This window comes from Delphinus delphis, chromosome 9 (genome assembly GCF_949987515.2).
Source record: "Delphinus delphis chromosome 9, mDelDel1.2, whole genome shotgun sequence".
In the NCBI taxonomy this organism is placed as follows: Eukaryota; Metazoa; Chordata; class Mammalia; order Artiodactyla; family Delphinidae; genus Delphinus; species Delphinus delphis.
Window position 1 is genome coordinate 84,132,907 of NC_082691.1, and position 27,381 is coordinate 84,160,287.

General features: G+C 47.5%; 2 protein-coding genes across 6 annotated transcripts in view; one reads left to right on the top strand and one right to left on the bottom strand.

The window, feature by feature from the left end:
- Positions 1 to 1,002: 1,002 nt before the first annotated feature.
- Positions 1,003 to 12,256, top strand: IRF5 (interferon regulatory factor 5). Of its 4 annotated transcripts, XM_069541022.1 has the most exons (10): positions 1,471 to 1,547; positions 6,199 to 6,404; positions 8,373 to 8,562; positions 8,986 to 9,050; positions 9,540 to 9,573; positions 9,751 to 9,993; positions 10,220 to 10,353; positions 10,465 to 10,612; positions 10,702 to 10,820; positions 11,128 to 12,256. In XM_069541022.1, exons 2-10 carry the CDS (start codon positions 6,210 to 6,212, stop codon positions 11,371 to 11,373), a joined length of 1,374 nt encoding a protein of 457 aa, XP_069397123.1. In that variant the 5' UTR covers positions 1,471 to 1,547; positions 6,199 to 6,209; the 3' UTR covers positions 11,374 to 12,256. The 4 variants fall into 4 exon arrangements, with proteins under 4 accessions (XP_059876843.1, XP_069397123.1, XP_059876842.1 ...); XM_060020860.2 differs by lacking the exon at positions 1,471 to 1,547 and adding an exon at positions 1,003 to 1,066 and having other exon boundaries at positions 10,220 to 10,612; XM_060020859.1 differs by having other exon boundaries at positions 10,220 to 10,612.
- A 4,324-nt stretch (positions 12,257 to 16,580) lies between these two features.
- The window catches only part of TNPO3 (transportin 3), an 82,125-nt gene continuing 71,324 nt past the window's right edge, over positions 16,581 to 27,381 (bottom strand). For both annotated transcript variants that reach the window (XM_060020861.1, XM_060020862.1), the window contains 3 exons: positions 27,211 to 27,323; positions 19,051 to 19,142; positions 16,581 to 17,752 (listed from right to left, as the gene is read on the bottom strand). In XM_060020861.1, the coding sequence (XP_059876844.1) occupies positions 19,082 to 19,142; positions 27,211 to 27,323 (174 nt within the window). In that variant the 3' untranslated portion in view covers positions 16,581 to 17,752; positions 19,051 to 19,081. The remainder of the gene's footprint in view (positions 17,753 to 19,050; positions 19,143 to 27,210; positions 27,324 to 27,381) is intronic.

Below are 27,381 nucleotides of genomic sequence, written 5' to 3' on the forward strand. Positions count from 1 at the left end.
ACCATTTTCAAGTAAATAGCAGTTTCACATTTAAAGAAAGAAATAAAAAACAATCTCTCTATCCTCATTTTCTGCATCCACACTTTAAATTTTAAAAATATAAAATAGTGAAAGATTCAGCAGATACAAATAATAAAATACATATAATTATATTCCCTTTTATATTAGGGCTATGCAAGAGTGGGGGAGAGGGAGAGAGATGCAGGAGAGAAGAAAAACAGACAACACATGAAGAGTCATGCTTACAGATCAGGGGTAAAGACCAACCTCGGTATTCCTGCAGAGATGGAGAGGGGAGGGGAAGGTCAAAGTTCTGATTCATCAACTAACTAATATGGCTGTATTTGTTAAAAAATACAGGCTCTAAACTTTAAAGTGCAAATAGTGTTTTTTAGAACTTATGTATTTTAGTTTCTACCTAAAATTTAATCAACTGATGTAAATTTCCTTCGTTTAAAAATATTTTAATTAAAAATTACTATAGAAAATAGAAGACAAAAAGACAGGAGTGGTCCCTGAGTAAGCTGATTCCAGTGGGAATCAGACATTAAAATCCTAAGTGAAAACCAGCGAGGACGAGTCTCAGAGGCTGGGAACCCGACCTAGCAAGGGAAGTCAAGGTAAGCTTTCCAAAGGAGGTGATGCTGAGGCAACATTTGAAGACGAGCAGGTGTTCCCAAACGAAGAATGCTCCTGAAGAGGGAACAGGTTGTGTGAAGGTTGAGGCCAGCGAGGAGGCCCACGTGTGGAACCGAAAAGCGTTCAGAACGGCAGACGGGTGTAGTCAAGATAGCGGTGAGTGAAGGGGTGGGACATGCGACCAAGGAGCTGACCCTGAGAGACCCGGAAGGTGATCAGGGAGGGGACCTGGGGAAGGCAGGTGCGAAGGTTGAGAATTAGAAAGGAACAGAGTAGCCTGAGAATCCCTGTCTGCAGGCACGTCGTGGAGGGGTTGTCTGAGTCTGGGTGCCAGCGACCCTCGGCTGGGTGCCAGTGACCCTCGGTAGAGTTCGCAGGCTGGCGGGCGAGGGCCGGGGGCTGTCTAACAGTCCGCCCCACCGCGCTGGTACGTGGCTCGGTTGATCGCCAATGTCCGCACCGATCTTGAGCTCCCGGAGGGACAGGCTGGGAAGCTCCCGGGCCCAGCCGAGCACCGCGGCAGGGTGGGGTGGGGGGCTAGGGGTGTCGAACGACTATTTCGCGCTTCCCGATGGCTGAAGGAGCCCAGTACTCACTACCTCGCCGGCTACCTCGCCGCCTGGCGTCTCCCCCAGGCCCTGGGCTGCAGGGGGACCAGCCTGGCCCGAGGCTCAGCCCGGCCCCTCGGTCGCCGGGTCTGCGCGGGGACCCCACGGTGGCTTCGCGGGGCAGGGCGGGGCGCTGCCCGCGCACCCAGGCTCGGCGGCCTCGGCCCAGGGGCGGGGGCGGTGATGCGGAAGTGCCGGGAGGGCGGGCGGACAGACAAGCGCGGCTCCGGGAGGGCGCAGCTCGGCCCCACCGCCTGGCCCGTGCTCCCGGGCGCAGCCAAGCGGGCGCACCGCAGACAGGTAGGTCCCGGCTGCCGCGCGCTCCTCTCCGCGCCCGCGGAGCACCCGCTGGCGGCGGGAGGGGGACCGGAGCGGGGCGGGCGCGCGGGAGGGGTCAGCGCCGGCTTCTCCTGGCGTCGGAGCTCGGTAGGGGGGGACGCGGGGGGGTCGCGTAAGGCAGGGCGCGCCCCGCCGTTCTGGCGGCCTCCAAGATGCCTCCTACGTCCTGATTAGCGTGGGGTGCCCCGCACCAGCAGCCTTCGTCCCGAAGGCGCCCGGGGAGCCCGGAGGCGCGGGCGGCGGAGTAGGCACTGCTGCCAGGGGCGCCAGCTCTGCTGCTTCTCTCCCTTCGTCTCGCCACCGCCAAGGATGGGCAGCGCCTGGGCTCCCGGCTTGGGCCATGGGAGGGGCAAGCCCCGATTCCCCCTTTCTGTGCACTCCAATCCCTCTTCCCCTGGCACCTCTCATCCTTTCGAGTAAGAGAATGAGGTTTAAAAAGGTTCATCCTCCCTGGATCTTAAGGCCAATGGCAAGAATTCGGGCAGAGAGTGTGTAGTAAGATGGTGTCAGGCAGAGGCGCCGGCCGTCCTTCGACTCGTGCCCGAGAAAAGAAGGCGCTGACCATACTCTAACAGAGAGGAACCACGGGCGTGATACTTCTTAGACTAGTTCCCCCGAACTTAGAAACGAAACAGTTAAGAGTCTAAAAGTGGAAGGAAAGTGAGACCAGCGTGACCATGATGCGGGATAGGAGATGGTGAACACCTGCGCCGGGGTTGTCTCCGCGACCCCAGAGCCGCCGGATCCGGCACTCGGGATCAGGGGCGAGGGGGACTTTCCCGCCCACGCCGCCACCCTGGGCACATCAGAGCGGGGACGACGGCGGGGGCGCCACCAGCCGGAGAAGCGGTCCGAGAGGCAGACCCTAAGCCAGCGCCCCGGGCGGGGTAGGGGGGTGGTGGTTCTGTGGGCTGGCCCAGGAGGCGCGGGCAAGCCACCCGGGGAGCAGCACCTGCGGGGGCGGTCCAGAGGGCAGGGCCGGGCCTGGGTTCCACGAGCGCCCAGAGCTGGGACGAGTGACCAGGACCAGTAAGGACGAGGGCGGGGCCGATGCAGGAAGCTAGAGCCCCTCGGGAGGGGCAGCTGGGCCAGAGCAGAGCTATCGGGCTAGGGCGCTGGGGCTTCCAGCAAGTCAAGAGAAGCCATGGGAAACCACCCTTTTTTACCTAAAGGCCCCATCTTGGGGTTTTCCCCCTGCGCCTTGGTCTTACCCCACCGTGCGCCCCAAATGAAGCCGAGAGAAGCTTCCTTCGCCGCATCAGCTGCCCCAGAGCCTCAGCTATTCTCAGGGTGTGGTCAACTCACCATGAGAGGGCGCGGCTTAAGGTCTTGCCGGGGCAGGGAACCCCTTGCCTTCTCCAGGAGCTTGGTGTGGAGTTTGTGGGGAGACGTCTGAATCAGATAAACTCAGGAGGTGCAAGGGCTTTCTGATCTGCCCACTGTTGGGGGCTGCAGAGCTTCCTCCCCTAGGGGGTCCCTGGTGCCCACAATGTTCCAGGCTCCTCTGGTGGCTGGCTCCTGGGACTTCAGGAGATGTGGGGCCTCGCCCCCTCAGGAGGAGCTCCTGGGCTGCCCCTTCACCTCTGGGGGCTTCCTCGGGTCCTCAGCAGGCCACACCTCCTTTGATGTTCCCATGGAAGCTGATGCATGCACTTCCGCCTTTCCCCTCTTCCGGTGCTCAAATCCACAAGGCTAGGTCTGAGGGCTGCAGACCGGCTCAGCTGTCAAGGATCAGGGCAGACCCCCTGACTAGCCTGCCCTCTGATGGAAAATCAAGTCCTCTTCCCAGCAGCAGGTAGGGGGTGTAGGATGGAATTTCTCAGGGCTGTGCTATAGCTTCTGGGACACCCTGGGAATCTGGGTGGCTGCTTCTATGTGGAGGGAAAGTAGGGATGGAGCACAAAGGCACCGAAATTCGGAACTCCTGGCATTGGGATAGTCTGAATCAGATCTAAGCCTGTCTCCCTATGGGAGGAAGCCACCTTGGGGAGCTGATGCTGAGCCTGGTCCTGGTGCACCTGGAGGCAGGCAAACCCCCTGTGGCTGAAGACCCTTCTGTGGCATGCTGGACAGACCCTCTCTTGGCCCTGGTCAGACTGGTCATGGGAGGCTCTCTCCACAGCCCCTCCCTGTACTGCTTGAAGGGGTTGCACCTTACTGTCAAGAGGTCGGTGTTATAATTTCAACATCTTTGTGTTGAAAAGCAGTGTTGTTCCAGGCCAGGCAGTGTTCCTCGCCCTGATTTCCTCCTTGCCCTGGGCAGAGGACTCGACCTTTCTGGCCTCCCAGATGCACCACCACCTATGGCACAGCTGCGGGCTGACCATGTGTGTGGGTCATCAGGAAAGCTTGCCTTGTCCTCTGTGTCAACAGAGCTTTCCTCTGTCTACCTTCTCTTAGCCAGAATGGCCTGCTACTGGTGACTGCCACCCTTCTATTCTAGGACCCTGGCCTTTGGGAGGGTGGGGATGCTACAAATACATATTGGGTGAAGCTCTCCAGTGCTGTGAACCACACAATGTACAATGACTGCCAGTGGGCTTGGGGGTTGGGGGATGGGCTACAAGGTGAGAGATTGAGAATTTGGTCTGGGGGACCCAAATGTGATTCTCTCCACATCCCTTCCCTCCCCCAGCTCACAGTGAGTCAGGTTTCCGAGTTGTCCGGTCTGGCCACTTTCATTTCCCTTGGGGCTGGGTGGAGGCTAGTGCAGAAAAGGGAACCGAGCCACCCATCTTCTGAAGCCTGGGGGCAGGGCTGGACGCTCTCCTGCCTTCCCTGTCCCGGCCCAGCGCTGGGCACTGCTCTGAGGAGAGGCCTGCAGCTGAGACCCCTTAGCGACATCGAGGTGGCACTTAGCTGCCACAACCCAACAAGGTACTGGGGCAGGCCTGGGAGGATGGGGTGTGTGTGTGTGTGTGTGTGTCCCAGTGCAGGCCAGGAAGCCCGCCAGGGCTTGTGTACTCCCAGAAGCCGTTGCTCCCAGCAGCAGTCCGGCCTGTGGTTGGGTGGCTTTAGCTGTTAGGAAGTTCTTCAACCTGGGTCTAGTCTGTCTCAGTGGAGGCTGTCCGGGTGTTGACTTCAACCCTAGTCTCTTTGTCACATGGTGGTACCTCTCATTCCCACCCCATTGCGTGTTCACTTCACCTACCCAGATATCCCATTTCCTTCAGTCATTCCTTCCCTGACAGGCCTGCCTCCCTGAGACCCTCACCTGCAACACAGCCCCTGCAGCCTTCCTCTCGGGTCTGGTCTCACCCTTGAGTCAGAGGAGGATCCTGGGGAGAGCAGGGCTGGTTGTGGGGCGGGGGTGGGGGGAATAAACAGCTGGAGGACAGATGCTTCCAACATCTGGTTGGTATTTCTTAAGTCCTATTTTGGTCCACTGAATGGCCGGGTGTCCGGGAGGGGGGCGAGTGGTGAGGAAGAAGAGCAGGAGGCACTCCTGGCCTCGAAGAGGTTTTGCCCCCCCCCCCACCTGGAAGGTGAACGAGATGGGGAAGAGGCAGTGCGAGGCTGAGTAAGAGCCCCAAACCACTCATCTCAATGGAGAAGAGTTCAGGACCGCCCATGGCACTCTGGAGAGGGGCATGTGAGTGCTGGGGGGCCCACCCCAGAGGCCAAGTGTGGGCACCCTTGTTCCAGGAAGCACGGCTTCTGGAAAAGACCCTGGCCCACCCCATCCTCATCGCTACCACTCCCTCTCCATTACTTGTGGAGCATCTTCTGCGAGGGACAGTGGTACCAAGGAAGTGGGAGAGGAGCATGGTGCCGGGGCAGTGTGTGCCCTCTTACACACACGCTTGCACACCCATCTAACTCACATGTGCTCAGAAACTAGAGCCCCGGGCGGGAGGCAGCCTGATTTCTCATCGTGGCTCAGCTCTTTGTTCCTTCCTTGACCAGAGACAGAGTCCCCTCTGAGTCTCAGGACGGGGGTCTATGATGGCTTGGTCCTTTCTGTCTCTGACCCTGGCTCACAGGTTCCACCTTTGTCTTAGCCGGGTTTCCTAGAAGGTGGTTTGGTGAGGAGAGGGAGGGAGCAGGGGTGGGGCAGGAAGAAATCTAAGCAAGGATGTGGCCTCAGCTGGAGCCCGGCTTCAGCCCGAGCCCTTGAGGAGCCTGGAGCACACATTTGCTCCACCTGAAGCCAGGGGACCAGCCTTCCGTCCCCGTGTGTCAGTCACCCACTGGCTGTGGGCTGTCCCCCCAGAGTGGAGGGGTGGGCCTGGCCTGGGAGTGAGGCAGCGAGGGTGGCTCTGTGCTGTGCCGGCCTCACAGCAGCGGGGGAATTGATGCCCTGCCTGGCACGAGGCGTCCCGGTGGGGCACCCACAGCATCCACTAGAGCTGTACACCCCCTCCTTCCTTCCCCCCAAACACAAAGCCCACATGCAGGGACCCTGTGACAGGAAAGCTGGTGGCTGGAGAGGAGAACTGACTTGAGCACCTGGATGGACGGCAGTGACTCCGGCCGCCCGTGCTGGAGGAAGGGAAAGCCCTAACGGCCCAGCCCATGCCTCGGCCCCCGCCCCCCAGCACCCACACGTCCCCTGCTGCAGGGAACGGCCAGCTGACGTGCTGATGTGCTCCCCCTCTGCTCTCTCCGGCAGACGCCTTTGCCATGAACCAGCCTGCCCCCGCTGCCCTTCCTCCACCCCGCCGCGTACGGCTGAAGCCCTGGCTGGTGGCCCAGGTGAACAGCTGCCAGTACCCAGGGCTTCAGTGGGTCAATGGGGAAAAGAAATGCTTCTATATCCCCTGGCGCCATGCCACGCGGCACGGCCCCAGCCAGGATGGAGATAACACCATCTTCAAGGTAAGCCCTGGATAGGCGTACCGCCTGGACCTCTGAGGCCCCCCTCCCTAGAAGAGAACTCCCTCTACATCTCAGACTGGCCACTCTCCTAGCTGCCTTGCTGCGGGTGACCCCAGGCCTGGGCTAAGGGGCCGCAGGCATCATCACAGTGCACATCTTTCTAACCTGATCCCCAGAGCAAGGTGAGGACTGAGGGACCCCCCAGGAGACCTTCCTGTAACTCTTTCTCTTCCTCCTTGTTCTTGTGTCATTTTCATCACACGTGAGTGCCTGTCCAGGGTGCACGTTTGGTGTACACAGACGCTAAAAGAACACCACAGAATTCCCCCTTAATCTTAATACTAGGAGGTAACTACTGTGAATATTTTTTGCTTACATTTCCAGTTTTCTGCATGTGTGTGTATATGAAGTGCAAACATGGAATCAAACCATAGATTCTATTTTATAACCTGTATTTTTCACCCAACATCAGAACTAGCTTTCCTCTCCAACAAATGCCACAGCACCTTTAGTGACCACTGAATGTTCCACTGGAGGGGTCAGCACACTTTAGTCACCCAGTCCCAGTCTTTGGACGCCTCAGGTGGCCTTCAGGGTCTCTTGTGTTGAAGACCACATTGCCATGGACGCCCTCTAAACTCTTACCCACGGTACATCTGAAATGATTTTCTTTGGGGTTAGTTCCTCATTAAACATTTCTGGGTCAAAGGGAATGCTTCGTTTTAAAGCTTTGGCTCTGTATTTCTTAGTCTTTGCCTTTGGTATTTACCTTTTCAAGGTTCCTTTCAAATCCATTTCTTATTTTTGAATAGGTAACATGGTCATACAATTCAACATTTAAGAAGTGCAAAATGTCTCCCTTATGGGAGACTGTCCCCCAGGCACCCAACCCCCTCCTTTGGGGCAATTAGTATTATCAGTTTCTTGTTTATCCTTCCTGAGAGATTTTTGTGCATATACAAGCAAATGTATACCTATGCTTTCCCCAACTTTTGACAAAAATGGTAGATGTTTACATACTCTTCTGTACCTCATTTCTTGAAGATTACAACATGTTAGTGTATCAAAACTTCCCTGTTTTTGTTTTGTTTTTCTTGCTGCCCAGTATTCCATTCTATGGGTTGGCCATAATTTAACCAGCTGCCATTAATGGACATTTAGATTATTTGGGGTCTTTTTCTTTTGTGAACAGAGCTGCAGTGAATAACCTCGTACGTGCAAACTTTTGTGCGGATGCTTCTGCATCCGTAGGATAAATTCCCAGAAGCCAAATTGCTGGGTTAAAGGGCAGAAACATTTGTAATCTTGATATCAACCAAACTGCCCTCCAAAATAATAATACCAGGAGTTCCCTGGTGGTCTGTAGTGGTTAGGATTTGGTACTTTCACTGCCACCGCCCGGGTTCAATCCCTGGTCAGGGAACTGAGATCCCGCAAGCCGTGCAGCAGGGCCAAAAAATAATAATAATTATGATAATTATAATAATACCAACAACTGAAGTGTACGGAGTCCATCCCAAGTGCAGACACAATTCAGAGAGTTTATGTGCATTAGCCCTGAGTCTTCACCGCCACACTGCAAGGTAGGCACTGTGTTGGGGAGATCAAAGCAAAGAGAGGCAAAGTAACCCGCCCTGGCACACAGCGGGCGGTGGCAGATTCCGGATTCAGTTCTGCTCCAGATCCCATGCTCTTATCCACCATGTTACCCCATCCTCCTCAGAGACTGTACCTATTTGCCACCTTAGGACCAGTGAGTACAATGCCCTTCAAAGCACCTAGATTTCCTTTCGCTTGTTGGAGCCCCAAGGGACTGGCGTCCTATCTCCCACCTTGCAAACGGACACTTGGGCTCCACCAGTGTGTCGCTGAAGGTTTCACCGCACAGCAGCGACTCCCACTGGCCAGGAGGGGCTTTTGTGAGGGGTGAGGTTCTCTGTGGTCGCCTGTCTTGTCTTCCTGACCTAGGCCTGGGCCAAGGAGACAGGAAAGTACACCGAGGGGGTGGACGAGGCCGATCCGGCCAAGTGGAAGGCCAACCTGCGCTGTGCCCTTAACAAGAGCCGTGACTTTCGCCTCATCTATGATGGGCCCCGGGACATGCCGCCTCAGCCCTACAAGATCTATGAGGTCTGCTCCAATGGCCCCACTCCTGCAGGTATCCTGTCTGGCCCTGTGTGGGACACCTGGGAGGCTATGCAGGAAGGGCCAGGGGCCCCTCCAACGAGCAGTGGTCGGGGCATGCTGCTAGGTCATAACATCCAGGGCTCCCAGGAGTGGATCATTTGTGAGGCCAGGAATGGCTTGGCATGGACCAGGCCCCCAGGTTTGTCTTCCTCAACCCATCCTGGTTCTTGGCTCTTGGCTCCAGTGAATGTAGGTCGGGTGGCCCAGGGAGCAGAGTGCCGTGGGGTCAGGGGCATCCCTAGTGATTGCTGGTGGCTGTGCGGCCCTTCACTCACTCTGTTTGGGCAGCTCTGGGCAGGGGGAGAAGCCACAGCAGGAGCTGCCACATGGAGCCCTGGTGGCCTTCCTCCTCCTCCCCCACTGAACTCCTTCTTTTCTCTCCCTCACTCTGCAGAGTCACAGCCCAGTGAGGATTACACTCTCGGTACAGGAGAGGAGGAGGAGGAGGAAGAGGAAGAGGTGAGCTCCGGGGCCGCTCTTCGCAGCGTCTGCCTGTGCTGAAGCAGTGGGCCTTGCTAGGGCGTTTCTGCTGTCCTACTCTGCTGTAGGATGGAGCAGTTCCATTCCTCTGGAGCCCTGCTGCTGTTTCTGCAGCTCTTCTCTGAGTTTCTTCTCTCGGGATTCTGGAGACAGGAACAAAGTCACCGCCTTGAACCTCCCTGGGACTTTGTTGGTATAAAGCATGCTCACACATGGTCTTGCCCTCAGCAGTTGGGGCTTAGTAGTTATTACCACCTGCAGAAGGCAGAAACTGGGGCACTGAGAGCCTACTGACGTGCCTGGGATGGCCGAGCTGGGCCTGGAGGCAGGTTCTGGCCTCGCCTAAGCGGAAGACCAGGGAATTGCCTTGTGGGTCTCATTCTTTAGCATCAGATCAATTTAATAACCTGTCCTCCCTTCTCTCTCTCTGACCTCCTCCCTCCTCCTTTGCCTGTGTCTTCCTTTCAGCTCCAGAGGATGTTACCAAGCCTGAGCCTCACAGGTGGGGCTGGGAGGCGGTGTGGTTGGGGGTTTAGTATAAGGAGGAGCTGCAGGTACCACGGGTACCTGGGAGGGGGCTGAAGGGAGGCTGGGGGCGGCCCAGGGCTGGGAGTAGGTGGGCCTGGGAGGCAGCTCCTGGAAGTGGCATTGAAGCTTTGTCCGCCGCCACCTTCCGTAGAAGCAGTGCAGCCCGGTCCCCCCATGGCACCCTATTCTTTATCCAAAGAGGATGTCAAGTGGCCACCCACTCTCCAGCCGCCTGTGGTGCTGGGTCCCCCTGCCCCTGGCAACCCTGCTGACTATGGGGAGCTGCTTTCTGAGGTCCTGCCAAACCCACAGCCTGGGACCCTGGCTGCCAGCCTGCCCCCCACAGGCGAACAACTCCTGCCCGACCTGCTGATCAGCCCTCACATGCTGCCTCGTAAGGACCCTGGGGGGGCTGGGCCGGGAAAAGCAGCGCTGGGAACGTGGAGGATGACGAGGAGAACAAAAACGCTCACACCAGTCCCTGCTTGGGTGGAGGAAGGAAGTGGGAGAGCTGAAGATGGCCTGGCCATGGGGCAGAGAGGGCAGAGAAAGTCAGTGGGCTGTGGAATGGGGAGGCGTGGGGCTCACGGGTGGGGCGGGGCTGCCCCTCTGCCCTACAGTGACCGACCTGGAGATCAAGTTCCAGTACCGGGGGAGGCCACCCCGGGCCCTCACCATCAGCAACCCCCATGGCTGCCGGCTCTTCTACAGCCAGCTGGAGGCCACCCAGGAGCAGGTGGAGCTCTTTGGCCCTGTGAGTCTAGAACAAGTGCGCTTCCCCAGCCCCGAGGACATCCCCAGCGACAAGCAGCGCTTTTATACCAACCAGCTGCTGGATGTCCTGGATCGCGGGCTCATCCTCCAGCTACAAGGCCAGGATCTGTATGCCATCCGCCTGTGCCAGTGCAAGGTGTTCTGGAGCGGGCCCTGCGCCTCAGCCCATGGCTCACACCCCAACCCCATCCAGCGGGAGGTCAAGACCAAGCTCTTCAGCCTGGAGCATTTTCTCAATGGTGAGGGCCCCATGTCGTGTTCCTCTTGGTCTCCTTTCATCCAGGGGCATGGTGCCAGCCTCTGATTAAGGGTCTCAATCTCAATGCAGAGCTCATCCTGTTCCAGAAGGGCCAGACCAACACCCCACCACCGTTTGAGATCTTCTTCTGCTTTGGGGAGGAGTGGCCTGATCGCAAACCCCGAGAGAAGAAGCTCATCACTGTACAGGTATACTCCCACCCCCCACCCCCCAACTCTGCTTTGGTTTGAATACTGGGGAATCCTGGGGCTAGGCCCTTGCCCCACCCAGGGTGGAGGCGCAGGGCCCTCTGGGTGGTGTGAACTCAGTGGTCAGAGTTAATCAAGGATCAGTGCTGCCCACACATAAGCAGCCTTTTTATGAAGTAGAAGTTGGTGCCCCGTCTTCCTGGTGGATGCAGCCCACCACCTGACCCCTGGAGGACGCCTTCATGCACAGCTGGGTTGGACAGCCCTGCCAAGGTTCTCCCTGTCCTTTCTCCTCTTTGCCCCCCAGGTGGTGCCTGTAGCAGCTCGGCTGCTGCTGGAGATGTTCTCAGGGGAGCTTTCTTGGTCGGCTGATAGCATCCGGCTACAGATCTCAAACCCAGACCTCAAAGACCGCATGGTAGAACAGTTCAAGGAGCTCCATCACATCTGGCAGTCCCAGCAGCAGCTGCAGCCTGTGGCCCAAGCCCCTCCTGTGGCAGGCCTCAGTGCTGGCCAGGGGCCCTGGCCCATGCACCCAGTCGGCATGCAGTAATGCGGCTGCAGACAGTGAGTGGCCCAGGCTTCCAGGGTGGCTGTGCAGACTGATGTGGAGGTGCAATGGCCTCAGTGGGCACCTGGTGGGCGGCAGGGTCCTATCTCTGGGTTCTCTGGAAGTGGATCTGGGTCACGAAGAAGAGGGAAAAGAGGCCCGAGTTCCAGGTTCTCCTTAGAAGCTGACGGAAACTGGAAGCCAATTTTGCTTTGAGGACTCTGTCTTCCTGGATATGCCTCTCCTGGGCTGGGTGGGGGAACTGGGGGAACTGAGCCATCGGCACCAGTGAGGAGGGAAAGAGCTCCTCCTGGCTCCAGGGGGCCTAGTTGTACAGAGGGAGTTGCCCCAGAGTGACCCATACTTGTGGTTGCCCCCATTTCTTCTGGCAAAAAGAGCCAAGTGCTGTGGCTCAGGTCTCCCTGGCAGGTCCTCTGCAGGGCATGGACCGGATATTGGGGTTCCCTAGCTTGAGCCCCACTTCCTCATCTTTCTTCCTCCAGAGACAGAGATGAGCACTTACGTATTACACCAGATACTTAAGGCTGGCAGCTACCTCCCTTCAGAGTCTAAGATCCTGGGGTAGAAAGCGGAATTTTACGTATTTTTGGATTAATAAATATTAAAAAAGAGACTCAGCTATCATTTTCCAGTACCGGTTGTTCCCATGCTATTCTACTAGACCGTATGTCTCATACCAGCTGGCCCTCTTTCGCCCAGCACCTGCCCCCCTGCTCTGGGGCCGCCGACACAGGGAGGGCTTGCCTTCCAGGCTGATGAGTCAGCAGGGCCTTCATAAGCACTCAGCTGGCTGGCTTTGCTTTCCAGGAGGAAGCCGGCTGAAGCAAGGGCGTGGACTTTTAAATGTGTGCAGAATCTAAAATCCTGTCCAAATCAATTCCCGTAAGAAATGGTGAAAAAGGAAGGGCTGGATTTCAACTAGGGACCATTACAATCTGTTACCCTCATGTATACACATATGCTATTAAACATATTAGGACAATGCATACAAATTGGTAGGTCACTGTTTGAATCTGGCTCATAGATGTTAATTTTATGATCTGAACAATTCTGCTCTTATCTTTTTATTAGGGAATGTTTTAAACGTTTGTGAAAGTAGGGAGAATGGTATGAAATTCCCATGTAGTAGCTCCAACAATAATCAATTCATAGTCTTTCTCATCTAAACTCCCAACCACACCCCCACCCTGAGATTATTTTGAAGCAAATCCTAGACATATTTCAGGTATAAACAGTATATATCTCTAAAAGACAAGCACATCCTAAAAAAACTGTAATATCGCACCTAATTAATTTTTATCAAATATCTAGCATTTAAAAATTTAAGACAACTAGAGAAATTTTATTCCCTTGCTATTTAATTGTGGAAGAAATTGCATTTTTTGTTCTGCATTTTGTTTTTGCCTAGATGCTCCTGACTGCATCTGTTGTGTTAACATATTTTGTCTCCTGTGTTTCCTGTAAATTGGTACTTTGATCTGGACCCTGGATTCTAGAGGCTTAATTGGATACAGGTTTTTGTTTCGACTACCTTTGACTTGTGGGTGTTGGAATTGTTTCCGACCTTTAGTTATTATACATAACGCTGTAGTGGATAGGCTTGTGCATATTTATGTATTTTCATATTTTTGCCTGTATATCTTTAGGATGGCTCCATAGAAATGGGATTTCTGGGCCAAAGGATAAATATGTGTCTAACTTTGCTAGATATTGGCAGAATTCTGATAAATCTCTGAGCGTGGCTGTTTCCCCACTGTCTCAACAGGTTATAGTGTCAACTTTTTGGATTTTTGCCAACCTGATAGGTGAGAAATAGTATCTCTACCATTTCTCATTATGAACAAGGTTTAGCATCTTTATATGGTTAAGTGCCCTGTGCGGATTTTAGTGATTTTTTTTTTTTTTTTTTTGCAGTACGCAGGCCTCTCACTGTTGTGGCCTCTCCCGTTGCGGAGCACAGGCTCCGGACGTGCAGGCTCAGCGGCCATGGCTCACGGGCCCAGCCGCTCTGCGGCATGTGGGATCTTCCCGGACCGGGGCACGAACCTGTGTCCCCTGCATCGGCAGGCGGACTCTCAACCACTGCGCCACCAGGGAAGCCCAGTGATTTTTTTTTAAATAAACAAATTTAGAATAGTCTCAGATTTACAGGAAAGTTGCTAATAGAGTGCCTATATAACCCACAGCCAGTTTCCCCAGTTGTTAACATCTTACATTATACCTTACATTACTATGGAACATTTGTCACAACTAATGAAACAAAATGAATACATCATTATTAACTAAATTCCATTCTTTATTCAGATTTCATTAGTTTTTATCGCATACTCTTTTTCTGCTCTAGCATCCCGTCCAAATGATCACAATACATTTAGTCATTATGTCTCCCTAGCCACCACTGGTCTGACGGTTTCTCAGACTTCCCTTGTTTTTGATGACTTAGATGGCTTTGAGGGTACATTTTAGAATGTCCCTCATTTGGGATTTATCTGATGTGTTTCTCATGGTTTTTGTAAGGGAGACACTGAGGTTAAGTGTCATTCTCACCAGTCATATCGAGTTGATGAATTACAAAGCTTGGCAGGAACATCTGACTGACTTCTGCAACACTGCAGGAAGCTCAGTGGCTGCTGAAAATCTTCCTTGGGCTTCTACTTATATTTTGATTTCTTAAAAATAAAACAACAATGAAAGCAGAAACAAAAAAACAGCATACCTGGCCATCATTTCTTGTAGATCTGTGTGTTGTAGCCAGTGGTGGATGAACACTACCCCTCCCCACCCAAAATAACAGATACTGTAAGTTCCAGAGCTTAAAGGCAGGACAACGCGTTGCTATGCACTGCTCCCTAGCTACGCTAAAGTTCTGGTTGGTAGTGGCCTCTGCTAGTGTTTAAGTTGGAATCCACAGAGTACTGATGCTCATGGCCCTGGGGATGAATACACCCCTCTAGCACCCTGCAGTTTACCTTACATCCTTCCTGCAGGCCCCTCATCCCCACCAAGTTCATCCTTGTACCCAACAAAATATTCCCTTTTAATTCAAGACTCCTTCCCCTTATTCAGCTTTTCACTGACCTAAAGAACTTTTCAGTCTTTGTCGAGTAGGAGAGAAATATTGACAGCTTTTCCCCATTTTTTGTCAGAGGAATGTTCTCACAGGCAACTTTCTCATTTGCTAGTAATACATCTCACAAAAATCAGGCATACCTTGTTGCATAATCTTGAATGTTTAACTTTTCTGGATTTTGGCTTTCATCCCTGTAAAACGATTTAGTACCCAGGCTACACAAGATGGACACATACTTTGCATTCATGAGGTCTTGATGCCATTCAAAAGTTCCTGTCTTATTTATCTTACATTCTCAGTTATTGATCTTTATAGAACACGTACATAAAAATTACAAGTTACTTTAGTTTAGTACAATCTTGCTGGGAATAGCCCCAACGGGTGATTTGTGTTTCACATAATCATGACTAAAACTTCTTGGCTAAGTCAATCACGGAAATAAGGGAACAGATCCATGGGAACTTTCTGACTTAGGTAAGTTCAGGTGCTTACTTAGGTAAGACTCTCATTCTACTCCCACTAGACAATGTCAAGCAGGAACACAATATCTACATTAGGGTACCTGATCCCCAACAGTTCCCTGTTAAATTGAAATTTAGGTGGGTATCCTTGCTATGCCCAAAAGTAACAAGACTATTTGTAAGAATTAGTCTGAATCAATCTGTTAACACTGAAGGGTAAGCAGTGAGAACCATTAATAAGAGTTCTGGATTTCAAAGCTACAGCTGTGGAGAGGATGTTCTTGACATACACTAGGATATGTATTCCAAAGGCTACTTTTTAGTGGCTGGGGAGAGTTATATTAACCCTTCCACATGTTTTCCAGTCCTAGATACAGCTTTTGGTGATAAAAGCCAAAATCCTTAAACAGAGAAAAGTCAATTGGTCATTGCAAGGACCTAGGGTTGGACTAGGCTTCAAAGTTTTACTGTCTAACCAGAAAATGAGCAGGATGGTGAGGGCAATGTGCTGATCCCCAGAATTTGATAATCTTACTCCAAACACCGTTCCATATTCAAGTTTTTTTCTCCCCTTCCAATATTGCCTTTTTAGAGAATCAAACTCTGAGTACCATTGATGTTATGCAGGGAGGTTTGTTTCATGGATTCCAAATACTAGATGCAACTCTGTGGTCAAGGTTATTAGCTCAAAGCCCAATTACTATAATATACTGTGTGATCTCATTTATATAAAACTCAAGAAAACGCAAACTAATTCACAGTGATGGAAGGCAGATCAGTGGCTACTTGGGCATGGGAAAGGGTGGGAAGAGGCACGAAGAAACTTTTGGGAGTAAAGGGTATGTTCACTATCTTTTCTCTTGTTGTGGAGCATGGGCTCTAGGCGCGTGGGCTTCAGTACTTGTGGCACACGGGCTCAGTAGTTGTGGCTCGCGGGCTCTATAGCGCAGGCTCAGTAGTTGTGGCACACGGGCTTACTTGCTCCGCGGCATGTGGGATCTTCCCGGACCAGGGCTCGAACCCGTGTCCCCTGTATTGGCAGGCGGATTCTTAACCACTGCACCACCAGGGAAGGCTATTACCCAACACAGCCAAAAATAAATAAATAAAATTAATTAATTAAAAAAATAATAATTTTTTACATACATACATACACAGGTGTATCCTATGTCAAAGCTTATCAACTGTATACCTTAAACATGTAAACCTTAAACATGTACAGCTTATTGCATGTCAATGATACTTCATTACGGGGTTGTTTTTTTAAGATCAGATAAGTACTCAGTAGGTTAGGAAACAATCTACTTGGGTGCCCACTGTGAAAAGAATATGCTACATTTTGTTTAATATGCCAAGTCACCCAACCTCCTTCCCACTGAGGCCATATGAAAGGACAGAATGTAGCAGGAGGAGTTTTAGGGTAAACCAGAAGAATAAAAGATGCAGAAAGAGCCACTCCCCTGAAATATGAAGTGTCTGGGGCAGTAATGGCAGGGGCCTGAATTTCAAACTCTGTACCCAGATGCCTATTAGAGAACAACTAAGACTATTCACTCAGGAGGTTTAGCCGTACCATTTCAGATCTATGAGGCAGTGAAATGAAGTAAAAACAAACACTGATTAAATTTTTAAAATTTATTGGTTTTTTTTTTGGTTGCTGTTGATTTGTTCTTGTGATGGCTACAACACCAGACAGAACAGTGCCCTAATATCTAATGCCTGTGCAGGGCTGCAACTCCTTTAAAATATTAGGACTTGCTTTGGGCCTCCCTATTCTGCCTCACTCCCCATGAAGTCAAATAATTTCTGCATTTTTTAGTAAACTACAGTTAGCCCTGTAAACACTTTTTTCCATTCTCCCACCCTCTGTTTTCCTCTCTCATGTCTATGGGTGAAAAATTAAATAAAAAAAAAGAAAAAAAATCTTAAAAAAACTACAACTTAGAATATATATTTATATCCCACTCACCCTAATTTTGGCTCTTCTCTCCAAAGACGACGACAACCCAATGTAGGTGGGAAGTGGACTTAAGAGACTGAATAGGGTCAGGATGGGGATATACATGAATTTTGGCCCTGGCAGGTCCTAGTATCATTGATATGACCATGATATAAAACAGAACAGGCTCCTTGCTTATTTCTCCTTGTCTGAAGAATTCTAAAGGTGAGAAGAAAACAGTTGGGACAGTAGGAAAAATTTCTACTAACTTTCATTAAAAGAGGAGGGGGAGGGGGAAAGGGAAAGAAGAGAGGGTGGGAGAGAAGGAAAGGACAAAACAGCAGAAAACCTTAAGAGATGATCCTGACCCTTTCCTTCCAATTGCAGTTATTTAATTCATTTGAATTCCCACCTTCCCTAAGTAAATGTTTTTGTTTCACAGAAAGTTTTGTACTTTTATTTTTCTGTGTGCACACATGCATGTTAGCATGTGTGTGTGTGCGTGTGTGTGTAGGTACGTGTACGTATGTGTGCATGTCATTTGCTACCAGGAGAATGTTTCAGTTCTGATTTCAGTTTAGTTTTCCTTTTTTTTTTTTCTTTTTTATTTCTTTAAAATTATTTTTCCTTTTAGAAACAAGTTCACCAGGAAACCAGCTCACCTCCCACCACGCTGCACAGGCCGCAGCCATCTTTTTTAAACCGCGCTGATTTTCCCTCACACCCCCAAACAGGAACTCCTCAGGATGGCCTTGGAAGGCTGGAGTCTCTCCCTGTCTGGCGGGAGGCCCTGGTGGCGGTGAAGGCCCCTCTGCCACAATGGAGGTTTCTGATTGTGGGACACAGTCTGATTTTTGTTTTCTTCCTGTCTTCTAATTAAAAAAGACATTCCTGACAAAAGAGAGAAGACAGTCAATAACTGTGGTCCAGGAGACAGCAAATACTTCAGAAAGTCAACCTCAAGACAGAAGTTTCTATACTTGCTCAGGCACCTCATTCTGGCCTCTGCTGTAAGAACTCAGTTTAAAAAAAAAAAAAAAAAGAAGTTGGATTTTTTTCACTTGTGATTTTAAAGGAGCTACTGTTTTAATGAAATACCGTCTGTGGTGCTTTTCCAATTCTGAGTGTCCTCAGTGATAATATGTGGGGGTAAAGAGTAAGCCAGCAGGTCCAGGCTGCCCACTCCAAAGCCAACCAGAAAACCTCCATTTAAGTCTTTTGAAGTATTGGGGTTTCATGCAAGATTTTATTTTGAAAGAAGGCTTTGCCTACTAAGAAAAGGTTTAAGAGCCACTGATTTAGACTCTACTATTACAGACACTGCAAAACCTGAGGATCCCAAATGATATCACTACTCATCAAAGAACCAAAGTTTAGAAATAATTTCTGGTATGGTGAGGCATTGCTCAACAGCATCTTCACCCGCAAATTCATTTAATCACAAAACCACCAGTGAGAGGGCTGCACATTCATCGAGAATTGCCTCCAGGGAGAATAAATTCTGCTTAAGACATCAAAGGGTGGGCTTACAGGAGAGATGCCTTTCTTCTTTCAGTCAAGAAACTGGCACCCAGACCCCACCACCCAGTCCTTTCCTTCCTCAGCTAAGCTTCTTGCTTTACTTCAGAATCAGAAGCAAATGGAGAAAACTGATGATCAGGGGCTAGACACAGAGGCTAGCTCTTTTCCTTTACCTCCTGCCTTGGTCGAAAACCTAGCATTTCAGCGTTAAAATTGTAAAAAATGATAAGAACAAGCATCTTTATTTATCAAATCTGAAAGATCAGTTTTAGGAGGGCAGTGCCATGTATCACGGTCTACTTTAGGTCAGCACTGTTTTCACCAAAGTTGCCAGGTTGAAAAATATTCATTTGTTACCACACATACTTACCATGCTAGAAATATCTGTAAAGAGAAGAGGGGAGGAATTTTCTTTTTGAGATATTCTGCAACAATAACTTTCTTATGGGGGTAAAACTGGCATCCAAAAGAAGCTGACAATTATTTGGCTGCCTTGACCCAAGAAAATCAGGCCTGTGCATTTCTCAGCTATGCAGCAGCGTTAAACTGTTAAGTCCTTCCCTGACTCTAGCTATAGTACTAGTCCCATGATGGGCATTAAAAACCTATGCCTATCCCCAAGTACTCCCAACAGCCAGGGGAAAAGCTGGGAACTATATACCACTCACCTGGGTGACAGGCACAGTGCAGGAGTATGAGCTATCGAAACAACCTGGTGAAGTCTCGCAAGGCCCAGCAAACTTGTTTACATTCCTCAGCACTAGAAAAGAAAAGGTAGGTTGGTCCCTGACTGATGAGAAAGATATAATATGTTGAAAAGCAACCACAACCTTGAGGTATACCGAGAACTGTCCCAGCTCTGCTCTCTCCATCATCTCTTGACCCCGCTTTCAATCTTTCTGTAACTCAAGAGTAAATATTAACTATTGTACATGAGAATAATTATAAGCTGTGTGGTTGTTAAAGAGTGGGCGTTGGAGAAACACTGCTTAGGTCTGAATCTTGGTTTCACTGTGTCCTTGAGCAAGTTACCAATCTGCCTCAGTTTCCTCATCCATTATCTACCCCATGATGTTCTGAAGATTAAATCAATTCCTATATGTAAAGTGCTTAGGATAATAGAACAGTGAATAAAATAGTATTTGACAAATGTAGGCTGCTACAACAAGAAAACTTGGCTATTCCCTGGCGGTCCAGTGGTTAAGACTCTGCGCTTCGGACTTCTCTGGTGGCACAGTGGTTAAGAATCCGCCTGCCAATGCAGGGGATGTAGGTTCGAGCCCTGGTCCGGGAAGATTCCACATGCTGTGGAGCAACTAAGCCCATGCGCCACAACTACTGAGCCTGCGTGCCACAACAAGAGAAGCCACCACAATGAGAAGCCCGCGCACTTCAACAAAGAGTAGCTTCTGCTCGCCACAACTAGAGAAAGCCTGCACACAGCAACAAAGACCCAATGCAGCCATAAATAAATAAATAAAATTAAAAAAAAAAAAAAGACTCTGTGCTTCCACTGTAAGGGGCACGGGTTCAATCCCTGGTCGGGGAACTAAAATCCCGTGGCCAAAAAACCAACAAAACCTGGTTAAAGTCCTTGACATAAATAAAAGAAAGCCAGAACCCTCAAAGTAAAAAAGCAAGCATATTCACCTAAGGTTGATCATTTTAACTCTATGAGCTGAGCTAACTTAGGTACCCTGGTTCCCTCATTCTTTCCCAAGAGCAGATTTTGTTTATAAAGCCCAGTCCAGAAAGTGAGTCTCAATAAGCGATTTTCTAGTTGAACAGGCTGCTCAAGGTTTCCTCCTGTGGGAGGAGGAGGGAGAGGAGAGAGGAAAGGGTTAAGGCATGAAGAAAGGGAGGAGGAGGAAGCAGGTCTTGGTCCTCAGGCAAGCAATGAGATACCTAGGTGGCACGAACAGCCCAATATTCATTTGACCCTGTTTTTTCAAAAGGCTTCCTTTATCTAAGACTGTCATCAAGAAACCAGCTGATGCCAGCTTCATTCTTTTTTGTCAGTCTTCATAATAGTTTTTGGTAGCTGAACATGAGGCTAAGCTAAAAACAGTGGAAAAGAAAGCACATCCTAATATGCTCACCCTTCTGTGGCCCTCTCTTTGGCTCAGAAAAATTAAGGGAGCACAGCCTATAGCCTAGCATTCAATGTCAGAAGAAAGCTCTCTCTCTTTTTTTTTTTTTTTTTTTCTCTCTCTCTCTTTCTTGTAATGGTTAAAAGTCAGGGAGGGAACCACTAACAGTGATTCAACATAAAAGAAGGTAATAAGAGCTATCTTCTTAAGAGCCTACATCTGGATTTCCCCAGCTATTATAAGGTCTGAAACATCACTAAGAACCTTGATTTAGGCTCTAGGACTTGATTCAACAGAGGCTTTCTTCTAGTCTCCCTCCATCCTAAAAATGTAAGGAAAGTAAAGAAGGGCTTCTAGTTTTATTGTAATTCTGCCATTTGCTCTGTGAATTTAACATGCCTCAATAAAAGCATTACATTTCTCTATTTCCGAATCAATACTGACTATAAGGAGGCAGCCTTGGTGAGTGAGCCCGATCACTCCTGCTTCCCAATGTCACGAAGGTGGAAGATACGTAACCCCAGAGAAGTCACTGTGTGGTGTATTATTATAAGGGACTAAGACGACAGGAAAGAGATAAACTTAGGATAATGCTGGAGACTCAAGATTCTTTTGCTATCTTAATGCCTTACATGTTGTTCAATACTACCCATCTTCAACCAGAAATCGTGGTTAAATCTGGAAGAGAAATGATAACTCCACTCTTAGCCTCTTTCGTAACATGAGAAAAAGTATTGAAACCAAAATTCAAGTACAGGAGAACTGTGGTGAGACATGGTGAAATGAGCGATAGGCCACAATCTCTTGAATCAACTCAGCTTCTGCTCCCAATCCTGTCAGCAACTGCTCTGGTGTCAATCAGCAAATGTTTAACTTAAGTGTCCCTGGTGATTAAGCCCAAAGAAATAGATTTTTAAACAAACAAACAAACAAACCTCCTTAAAAACTAGAACTATTTTCTGTTTCTGCCTCAGTCCTCCTGGCACTTAATATTTCTGGGTTGTTTTTATATTCATTTACACTTATTTATTTATATTCATTCATTCATTCAAAACTGCCACTGTTTTTGTAGGTTCTATTTTCTGGCTTCTAGTCCCACCATCCCAATCCCTCCTATACTTTTTTTTAAAAATTAATTTATTTTTTTCAGTACGCGGGCCTCTCACTGTTGTGGCCTCTCCCGTTGCGGAGCACAGGCTCTGGATGCGCAGGCTCAGTGGCCATGGCTCACGGGCCCAGCCGCTCTGCGGCACGTGGGATCCTCCCAGACCGGGGCATGAACCCGTGTCTCCTGCATCGGCAGGCGGACTCTCAACCACTGAGCCACCGGGGGAGTCCTTTTTTTTAAATTTTAAATAATCCAAGTATAGTTGATTTACAATGCTATGCTAGTAATTTATCCCTTCCTGATCCCTTTCCCCTTTGGTAATCATGTTTGTTCTCTATGTCTGTGAGTCTGTTTCTGTTTTGTAATTAAGTTCATTTGTGTCATTAGACTCCACACATAAGTGATATCATATGGTATTTGTCTTTCTCTTTCTGACTTACTTAGTACGATAATCTCTAGGTCTATCCATGTTGCTGCAAATGGCATTATTTCATTCTTTTTTATGGCTGAGTAGTACCCTATTATGTATATATCACATCTTTATCCATTCATCTTTACATGGACATTTAGGTGGCTTCTGTGTCTTGGCTATTGTAAATAGCGCTCCTATGAACTACTGCACTATTGCATGTATTGGGGTGCATGTATCTTTTCGAATTATAGTTTTCTCCAGATATATGCCCAAGAGCCTTCCACTATACTTTTGAGTAATTTTATGGTCACTATTCCTCAAGCCCCGTAATCCTAGTGGTGCGCTGAGAAATGCAGCCCTTTTCATCTGATGTGCATAATGGAGAGTAACCGAGCTCTAACTAATGACTTCAGCAAGAAGACACCCCCATACTGGCCCATTCTAGTGTCAATGCTCCCCATGCATATCTTTTTCTTGAGATCCTCATGCAAGTGATAGTCACAGAATAAATACCAAGACAGGAAAATGGGAAATGATGGCAAAATTTCTTCTAGACATGATTAGTGGTATTTGGAAAGCAAGAATGATATTTCAGAATGAAAAATTCCAGCTTTCTTCAAGTTAGCCAACTAAAAATGCCAGGAAATTAATTAATTACCAGTACCATTTGAGAAACAGGCTTGGACTTGCTGAAATGACACTGAACCAGTTTACCCTCCCTGCTAGGATGGCAAACAAAGTAGCATGTTGAGGCAGGAGTAACAGGACCTTAAAACCGAAAGGGAGACTGAGTCATGCATGGAACAGAAGGTTCAAGGGCAATACACATACCAAAGAAAGAGAATTACTAAGAGGAGCTGAGCAATCTCAAATCCTTTCTCTAGCACCTCAACATTACCTCTTACTTCTGTTCATTTCCCACCATTATGTCACAGCCTACTACAGGAGGAGCTGCAAAACTTGTTTAGCAGTAAGAGATCAAGTAGTCCAGGATGGTAAATACCTTATTGCCCCATATCACAGGACAAAGATCACAGATATTTTTTTTCAAAGCAATACATTATTTGGGTTCATTTTCCTAGCCTCAAGATTTTCCTTACACTATAGAATGTCCATGACTTTTATTTCAGACTTACACTTTGTTTCTACCTGTCATATATTAGCCTGGGTGAGGAAATATGAGCTTGGTGGAAACTTATTCCAGAATGTGTGGGAGGTTGCCTTAGAGCTGAAGGAGACATGCTCTAGCTAGTTTTGCAAGTATGTAATGACATTCTGGCAGGTTCTTCTCCAAGGAAAAAGTTAACTGATCACCTACTATGTACCAGATCGTCTTTAAATTTCCACTTGGTATTTCACAATAAACCTATGAGATAGGTATTACTAACCCTATTTTACAGATAAATAAGCTGCAAAGTAACAGTAAGTGGCAAGATTCAAACCTACAGCCTTGACTCTAAGCCCAGTCCTCCTTTGAGGGTTCTCCTCAGGCTCTCATTCGCTCTAATCTAGAGCCAATATGATCCTGCCCTTCTAATGAACAACACTAGATAAAACAGAGCAAAACAGAAGCAGGGAGAAGCAACTGTTATACTTCTTTCCCCTGAGACAGTTTGTAGGTACAATATTACTTCTACTGGGAAGATTCATAGTAAAAAAAGATAAAATAGTTTTTTAAGGTCATCCCAATAAATATATGCCTACCTAGTAGAGGGGAAATCCACTCTTTCGGCAAAATGTGTCATGAAGGCAGTCACATGCTATTTTAAAGTCATGCATGTCACTTGATCTATGGCCCAAAGTCAGTTACTTCCAGGACATGAAGTTAGGCCACTTAGTAAACTACAAAAAGACAGCACTCAAAGATTTGGGATTTTACCATTAACAGAATTATTGGAAACTCTTGGGAATAAGAAAGTAAACCATTTTGGAGAGTGACAAGAAATCAATTCTCAGAAAAAAAGATTAGCATTTAATTTTCTCTCCCTTTTAAAAACTAGGTCTGGGGGCTTCCCTGGTGGCACGGTGTTTGAGAGTCGACGCCTGCTGATGCAGGGGACACGGGTTTGTGCCCCGGTCCGGGAGGATCCCATGTGCCGCGGAGCGGCTGGGCCTGTGAGCCATGGCCTCTGAGCCTGCGCGTCCGGAGCCTGTGCTCTGCAACGGGAGAGGCCACAGCAGTAAGAGGCCCGCGTACAGCAAAAAAAAAAAACAACCCAGAAAACTAGGTCTGGTTTTAATTGTAAAAGCATACCATGCTCATGAAAAAAATGCAAATAGTGCAGGTTATGAAATGAAAAGTTCTAGTTATATATCTTTTCAGAAATTTACTATTCATAATAAAGTAGCTTGCATATATATATATCACATATAATAGAATAGCTTTTAAAAGTACAAGTTGGTTCATTTACAACAGCATCAAAAAGAATAAAATACTTAAGCTATACAATGTTGCTGAAAGAAATTAAAGATACCAATAAACGGGGCTTCCCTGGTGGCGCAGTGGTTGAGAGTCCACCTGCCGATGCAGGGGACATGGGTTCATGCCCCGGTCCAGGAAGATCCCACATGCCGCAGAGCGGCTAGGCCCGTGAGCCATGGCCACTGAGCCTGTGCTCCGCAACGGAAGAGGCCACAACAGTGAGAGGCCCATGTACCACCAAAAAAAAAGATACCAATAAACGGAAAAACATCTCATGTTCATGCACTGGAAAGCCTAATATTATTAAAGGTGTCAATACTATACAAAGTGATCAGATTCAATGTAATCCCAATCAAAAATCCTAATGACATTTTTTTGTGGAAATAGAAAAATCTATCCTAAAATTCATATGAACACAGTTCTCCCAGTTGTGCTGGTTTTCACCGTGGTCATGCAGTTACCTTGGCAACGTGTACATTGCTTTTTGGCTTTTAATGTATAGTCAGTACTATACATTTTCTGTTTTGAGTTTTGTAACTCTGTAGCATTTTAGATAATATCGTGTTTGTACTTTGTTGTGTAGAGTAAAAGGATTGTGTTGAATAAACCTAGGATTAGAGTGAAAAAAAAATTCATATGAAATCTCGAGGGACTGCGAATAGCCAAAATACTCTTGAAAAAGAACAAAGCTGGAGGTCTCAATTTACCAATTTCAAAACTTATTCAAAGCCATAATAATCAAAACAGTACAGGACTGATATAAAGACAGATACATAGACCACTGGGATAGAATAGAGAGCCCAGAAATAAATCCCTTACATATATGGTCAAATGATTTTTCAATAAGGGTACCAAGACCATTCAATGAAAAAAGGACAGTGCAGGGAAAACTGCAAAAGGATGAAGTCAGACCCTTAACATACATCACATACAAAAATTACCTCAAAATGGATCAAAGACATAAATGTAAGACCAAAAGTATAAAACTTTCAGAAGAAAACATAGGGGAAAAGCTTCATGATATTATATTTTGTAATGATTCCTTGAATGTAACACCAAAAGCACAGGCAACAAAAATAAAATAGATATGGAGAAATTAGAACCTTGTGCACCATTGGTGGGAATGCAAAATGGTATAGCTGCTATGGAAAACAGTATGGTGGTTCTGCAAAAAAAATTAAACATAGAACTGCCATGTAATCCAGCAATTCCACTTCTGGGTATATATCCAAAAGAACTGAAAGTGGGGTCTTGAAATGACATTTGTACACTCATGTTCATGGCAGCATTATTCACAATAGCCAAGAGGCAGAATCAACCAAATGTCCATCAAAGGATGAATGGATAAATAAGATAGTATATATACATACAATGGAGTGTTATTCAGCCTTTGAAAGGAAGGAAATTCTGATACCTGCTACAACATGAGTGAACCTTAAGGACATTATGCTAAATCAGTCACAAAAGGACAAAACTGTATGATTTCACTTATATGAGGTATCTAGAATAGTCAAACTTAGAAAGTAGAACGATGGTTGCTAGGGGCTGGAGGGAGGGAGATATGGCGAGTTGTTTAATAAGTATACTTTCAGTTTTGCAAGACGAAAAAGTTCTGGCGATTAATCCCACAACAATGTGAATGTACTTAACACTACTGAGCAGTTCACTTAAAAATGGTTTTAAAAAAAAGGTTAAGACAGTAAATTTTGCATGTATTTTATCAAAATTAAAAAACATTTTAAGAGCAAGTTGGGTTATACAAAATTGTTATTTTTTTCCCTTTATATCATATATTTTTCTGTATCATCAAATGCATTTTTTTCCTTCTTCTTTTTCACCATTACCAAGCTCACTGCAACAACTCATTCTTGGACCTATAAATCGTTCCACAATTGTATGAATATAAGCCATTGCCTAAAATTTAGTCAAAATTCTAAAGACTCTACATAGAAAAAGGAATATCAGAGGAAGGTAACACACAGTTACAAAATCCAATTTAAGTTGTTGTCATTAATACTATCAAGGACCATAAAAGTCTCATAACTTCTGATTCAGTGATTGCATTTTAAGGAAAATAATCAAAAGAAGGAAAAGGCTAGACATTCAATATTATCCATAATACTGAAAAAATGAAAATTAATAGAGGCACTATAAGGAAATCAATCAACACCTTATAGCTATAAAACTGTAATTAGGAAGACTATGTAGGTATATTTAAAATGTTTATTACGTTTATAGTAAAAAAAAAAAAAAAACCCACACATGTACAACTTAACATTTTAACTAAGCTGTAAGCAAGTGGCTCATGGGCCTAATGCATCCCAGAGAAATGTTTTGGTTGGCCTGAATTAAATTAGAATTTGAATATCTTTAGGCACAGCAAAAATTTCCTAATTCACTGCAGTCCACATCACTCTATAATATTTTACAACCAATGCTTCACCTATTCAGACACCTGCATTCTAGACCCCTGAATACAGATAAGAACTGGGAAGGACTTTAAAAAGATACAGACAGATTTCCTGAAGGGTAGTGGGCTGTTCAACGCACTGTTCTTTTGGAAGAACATCAGGATATGTATAATACAATAAAACTGAGGCACACATGTACAGCATGGTGATACTTTCCCCCAGATTGGTTTCCAATGCCAATTTGTGCAATTCAAGGCTAAACAGACACAAAACTTTGAATTTACAAAGACACACAAAAAAATACTCCTGGGTATATCTATAACTAAGTTGGTATAAAAAACAAAGATATTTTTTCTGCATACCCCTGCTGCTGATCATCACTCACCTAGTGACTTGTTTGTGGAAATCTGTAAGTTGTTTGTGTGTCACTGTGACAGCTCCCACGGTTGTCTCCTTTGGCAAACCTTTCAAGGAATTCTCTAACCATCGACAAAAAGTCTGTACAAAGAAGAGGAAGAAGCGTTTTAAAAGAAGGCAGGGCTTACCGAACTGAGAT